The 6,120-nt window shown below is 41.3% G+C and overlaps 1 protein-coding gene across 1 annotated transcript; it reads right to left on the bottom strand.

Moving 5' to 3' along the window:
* Positions 1-662: 662 nt before the first annotated feature.
* On the bottom strand, positions 663-5,684 carry SLC30A10 (solute carrier family 30 member 10; the record flags this gene model as incomplete). Its single annotated transcript, XM_010174484.1, has 3 exons — positions 663-1,135; positions 1,896-2,132; positions 5,601-5,684. Coding segments are annotated over 3 exons (794 nt in total), but the record flags the coding sequence as incomplete, so codon positions are not given.
* Between the last annotated feature and the right edge of the window lie 436 nt (positions 5,685-6,120).

The raw sequence follows: 6,120 nt of genomic DNA, 5'->3' as shown, positions 1-6,120 counted from the left end.
ATCTGTGATTAGGCTAAGACTCCAGTATTACTAGTAGAGAAGCAAGACCAGCTTCTGCTCTGTCCCTAAATACAGGAGTCAATCGAGAAAACAATGCAAGTCAAAATTCCTGAGTGCTTCCCCTCCCCCTTAGACACTCTTTAAACTCATTCACAAACCCCACTGGCCAGAAGCACAAGTGTTACTGTTAAAACATGAACTGTCTATGCAAAAATGGCTATTTAAGGATCATCTCTACTAAAGTCCTTTATAAATATACAGTACTTCAGCCCAGTACAATCATGAACTGGCCACAGGGCTTTCAGGAAACAGCTCACTTCAGCAGAAAAGGCCAGAGTTTCATTCCCAGTGCCACTGGCCATTAACTGCAAGCATCAGTGCAGACAGCAATACACCTCATCCACTCTAACAACAGAAATTCACACCTTGTTTGGTAAGGAACTGGGTTAGGATGTATCAGAAAAAAAGTCTTAGATGAATGCAAACACCCTTTGTGGAAATGTTAATCCTTACTTCAGATACAACGGGGTTTTTAGGTGTATTTTGGTTTACAGCTAAAGCACAGAAGTCTCTTTGCCACACCAACTTCAGCTACAACCGCCGATGACCCCCTTCCCAGACAGGATACGTTTGTTCTATGAAGACAGAGTAGGGGGAATTGCCTAAAGCCGCGTACTGCTCAACTGTGATTGTTTAGACACGCCACAATTTTTCACATTTTTAACACTATCCTCTGCCAATGGGGACTCGATAGGGATTTCAATATCATTTTTACTTGAGCCATTGTCTTTATGCAGTGCAGGAAGGCAACTATCATTTTTCTCAGTATAGCCATTAGTTTTAGCCAGGGGGGAGTCCCGCTGACTGCAGCACAGCTGAGAGTCACAAGCTTTTGAGATGCAGGGTGAGCTGCACAGTAGCTGGGTGGTCTTGTGGTCAGTGTATTCAGGCTGGATGGTCACAGAATGGATCCCTGCTTCATGGAAAACCTTCCGTATTTTATAAGCAGCATCTTGGTAATCAGTAGGGGTTTGGCACTTGATATGAAGAGTAGCAATATTCTTCCCACCTGCAAGCTCCCAAACATGCACCTCATGAAGGCTGCTAACCCCTGGTACACAAGCCAGTCTGTCAGCTGGAAGACATAAGAGAAAGATATTAGAGGCTTTGCTGCACTGACTAACAACTAGCTTTCCCATTAAGAGCCCTACCTGAAAGCAGCAGTTTCCAAACTATCTTTTTAAAAAGAGCTGTACTTAGTAAAATATGCCTACTCCCAGCTGCCTTCTGTTCAGCCTCCAGATGACCACACAAGCAGGCCACCCTTCCTTTTGGGTTCACCTCATCCCTCAGGCTTCCTAATGGCAATTTACCAGCTGTTCACAGAAGCAATATTAGAACAGCACTTCCTTGCCCAAGACCCCAGACTTCTGGTTTCTTTAGCTCTGAGCATGGTGGAATTCCAAAAATAACCAGTGCTAGCCCACAATTAACCAGTGTGAACAACGCTAAAGAGCTACAAAATTAACCAACCTTAATGGAAATTTCTAAGCTGTTTTGGAAGAAGTCACTGCAGGGTTGGGAAATATTGTAATTCAGTGTTGGTTTGGTTGGGTTTTTTTTTTCCACAAACACCCCGCACAAAGCATTAACAGCTCAAGGCCTGGTATTTTTGATGTATTGTTAGAATACCACATTCTCAAAATGCATGCTTTAACTAATCCAGAGAGATTTGACTCATGTTGCTAGGACACAGGCATGTGACTATTTCTCACAGTTCTTGAGAATTTAGAGTTATTATGAGTAAATAATCCAAACATGTAATTCCAGAAATAATATATGCATTGAAATAGATAATTAAAATTAAGAGCTTTTCAACAACGAATTTTACTTACTCAGTAGTTGCATATTAACACCTTTGGGAACCATCTGCAACAAAATAATTGAGGTCTCCTTGATAAGCGGGAACGCAGAAGACAAGATGATGAACACCATAATTACTGTCAGGCTTGGATCAATGTAACACTGCCAATTACATGGAGCATTCCCCAGAGGAAGCACATAGAAGATTGTAGCAGCAACTACCACGACCACAGATCCAAGTGCATCTCCCATAACATGCAAAAGAACACCTGAAACAAATAGCACAATTTCTATTAGTGGTTGTTTTGGTTTGTTTGGTTTTGGTTTTTTTTTTTTTTTTTGTGTTTTGGGGGTTTGGGGGGGGGGGAGGCAAATAAAGCTGCATTTCTCAAGTCTGTTCTATTTGACATGAAAAATGCAATATTCCAAGCACTAGCATCATAACCAAAGTTTTCAATAACAGCTTTCAGAACAAAACAGCCAAGAGAACTACTGACTCTGAACCACAGCTGCTTAAGTGGGATGCGTTATTAAATATGTAGGGTGTGCTAGCAACTGCGGTCCAACAGCAATGCCATGGCAACGTAAAATGTGTTTGCTTAAATGCCTGCAGATTATTAAGAGATCCTGGTACATTAAATCTCAATTAAAAATTGATGACTAAATCTATCTGTTCCTCCCTGGAAGCTAAGAGAGCCACAGATCACCCCCAGGAACAGTTATTCTCCTCCATCAGTTTCTATGACACTGTAGAAATCTGAAAAATTACCTAAGTGAAACCTAAGCCTGTTCCTATGCGTCCAAACGCCCTCAAACTCCAATTGTTTGATCATTACTAGTCTTATAAAACCTTGTCCTACCAACACTACTAGCCCTCAGACCCAGGGCAGGGGGGAAATAAATAAATCATACTCTTGTTTGATAGTTAGTCACATGGACACCATGGTTTAATACGTGCCTGGACTACTCTAAACTGAGGAACGCTGGGTACCACTTTTTACATCTATAGATATGTTTTTACACAAAAGGCAGACACAAAAAACAGGCTCTTATAATAACCTGTTTTTAAGCTGTCCTTTCAACTACAATGACCAAAGTGGTCTTCTTGCTATAAAGTTACAATAATCTAAGAACTCTTTCTTTCTTTTTTTTTTCTCTCACTACTTTACATAATCTTCCCTCTTCCCATCATTGTTCAAATGCACTCCAGTTTTGTCAGTCTTTACTGTTCAGACTCAGATTTCATTCCAACCCATGCCTAATTCATAACATCTCTAAATATACAAAGTTAATTTTTTTGCCAATACTTTTTATTCAGAGCCTGTGAGAGAGTAAAACGGACCATCTCCTTTTGACATCCCTATGACAAGTACTTTCGAGAGCTTCACTCCAATTTAATCACTTCCTCTGGGCTGGAGAAGCTGTAAAAGGCTCCCTCTGAAACTCACTAACAGCAAAGAGTTTTGACTCCCTGAAGATGCTGGACACTGGATTAGACCCAGAGCCATGCCTGTGCTGCTGTTTCTTGACAGCTCTTTGCATGAACATTGATTTTCAGTGCGAGAAATGAAGGCAATAACTACTGGAGTTTCTCCGAATCACTTGGTCCAGATAAGAAAGTACAAACTTCCAGTGAGTGCAGCACTTTCTACTGGAGTCAGGCATGTTCTGCCCCATTTGGCAGACTCCCACAGGGCTTTACTCCTCCTAACAGTGTTGCAGTGTTTCCTTTTCATTTACAAATAATCCTGATTCAGCATGGGCTATCAGCTATTACACCAAGAGGGACAGGCAGGATGGAATTGCCAAGGCAACTAACTAGAGAACACAGTTGAAAAAGAACAAGAAAGTGTTTCAGAAAGTCTTCCTTTGAATTAAGAAAGAAAAAAGTAAGCATGTAAGAACATGGAATTTCAAAAATGCTTATTTTTACACTATTAACATTGTTAATATGTACAACTTGGTTACGCATCATACAATGAGGGCCCAGACAGAAATGAACTCATTTCCCTATAGACCCCCAAAAGCTATGGAATTTTTAGTAAATAAGGTTAGTATGGTAAGACCATAGATAATGTGTAGTTTCCAACAGCTTGTGTTGGAAAGTCTGAACTACTCTGCATATGCTCAAGAAGTAAAAGGAATATTTTTACACTACAATAATTAACCCACTCAGGCAGAATGTCTGGATTCCTGTTCCTATCACTTTTAAACACACAGAAACTGATTTCTCTGCCAATCCATTTTGTCCAGCCATGTTTTTCAGGGAGGCTCTGATTCCATAATGTACAAAATTTTTTGCCAAGTGATTATGAAGTATAGCTATGTAACTAACCTACAGCAGCAAAGAAAAACATAGATTGCCAATCAGAATTTTAAAGACATGTATCTGTAACATTGGCTAAAGAAGCAAGGAATATTTGTAGGGACAATAAAATTAGATTTCGCAAAGATAACATACTAAAGTTAAAGCAGCACTGAGAGAAAAACTCTCTTTTTAAAAATCAAAGGCAGGCATCTTAAAATAACTAATATAAAACTCCTTATCCTTCAGATACTTTTGAAAGTTTCCAGCATCATTATGCCCAAACACTGTCATTCAGGCAAGTAAGGTCTTCTCCAAAATATACTCATCAGTTTCTTATCCTTCTTTCCTCCATCCCTGAAAGTGACAGGTTGCTTTCCTGCTGCAATAACCTTACTACTACAGTGCCATAACATCCAGTTACACCAATTTCTACACATTCAGGAAAGCATTGTGGTTCTAGCACATGGTTTGATTTCCAAAGTGGCTTCCCTTACAGACACATCTGTATAACTCTGAAAACACTTTTGGAAGACAAGTAGACAGACACACACCAAAAAAAACCCTAGGTGCATGACTGTTGATCTCTAAACTGAATTCATGTCATACCAACTTACACAACTTTGGAGGGATACCAGATGCCGACAGGTGACCATAAGAAGCCTGCAACTACCATCCTGTTTCAGCCAGCTTTCTGACAGCCCTCTCCTTGAGGGACAAACTCAATGTTTAATATACTAAAAGATACCTTTTTTTTGGCTTTGCTCAAAATAGGTATGTAAACATAGGGAGAGAGACACTTGGTTAATGTATTCCTAGAAGGAGCCATACAGTTTCACTCTGCAGATATCCAGAGACCTGCCGAATTACAACGCAGGGAGTGCTGATACTGTCACAGACTAACAGGTTCACAGTTCAAGGACCTGGAAGAACACCGTGCTGAAGCACCAGCTTCAGCACCTTTTTCCTCATGTTGACTACAAACATTGTTAACCTCAGAATCTCAAGAAATACTGTTTTCAGCCCAAAAGCATTTTAAAGTTGAAAACTGCTCAACTACTACAGCAGTGACACTCAAAGAAGCACCTCATAGATACCTGCTTTACCTTCCTATAAGGCCTCTAGTGACTTGTGCCTAGTGCAAGAGGCTTTTTCTCCATTCCAAAAAGTTCAGCTGCACTCTTCTAAAGGATTAAAATCAAAATGTAAACACACTCAGAGCCAATTCAGCATCACACTATTTTGTTATTCTCTATGCTAGTTCATACAACCAAAATCTTCCAAAGATAACAGGGGCCATATACCTATGAGAGTCCTGTGCTTTTGCTCCATTTCTTATAGACATTTGGAAAAAAAAAAAAAAAAAATTGAAATGGAAACCAGAAAGTGTTTAAAGTTAATATAATATTAGCAGTGTACTCCCATGCTGTACCTCTGATGTTCAGGGCTTCAGACTTTTTCTCTCTTTTCTTCTTAGGCCCCTCTTCAGGGCTTTTTTGGTCATTTGGTGAATCACCTGCATTCAAAGAAGAAACGCTGTGTTGTGTATAAGTTCTACAAACAGAAAAGACATCATCCTTCTCAAAACCAACTTATTTCAAAGATGACGAGAAGAACAAAAAAAGAAATAAATCAAGGCAACACATATTCCGTGCAGCTCTCTGAGCAGGGCCTCCCTCCCTCCCTCCCCCATCCCGAGGGGATGCCCAGCAGCCCGGTGTAAAGTACAAGGTGACAGAGGTGGTGGGTGCCTGAGCGAGCTCAGGGAAATTTCCCGGGGCCCACGGGTGGGTTTGGGGCTCCGAAAGGGCCCAGAGGACGGGTCTGGCGGCTCGGCGGGTCCCGAGGGCACACGGGAAGGAGGGAGAGAGGGGACGGGGAGGGGTGCGGGAGACGATGGGGAGGCTGGAGGGCGAGGCGAGGCGGCGAGGATGCAGCCGAAAGGCACCTGC

The sequence above is a fragment of the Antrostomus carolinensis genome, unplaced genomic scaffold, assembly GCF_000700745.2.
Source record: "Antrostomus carolinensis isolate BGI_N321 unplaced genomic scaffold, ASM70074v2 scaffold12890, whole genome shotgun sequence".
Classification (NCBI taxonomy): domain Eukaryota; kingdom Metazoa; phylum Chordata; class Aves; order Caprimulgiformes; family Caprimulgidae; genus Antrostomus; species Antrostomus carolinensis.
Note: the sequence above shows the minus strand (reverse complement) of the source record. Positions and strands in the feature narration are given on the sequence as shown.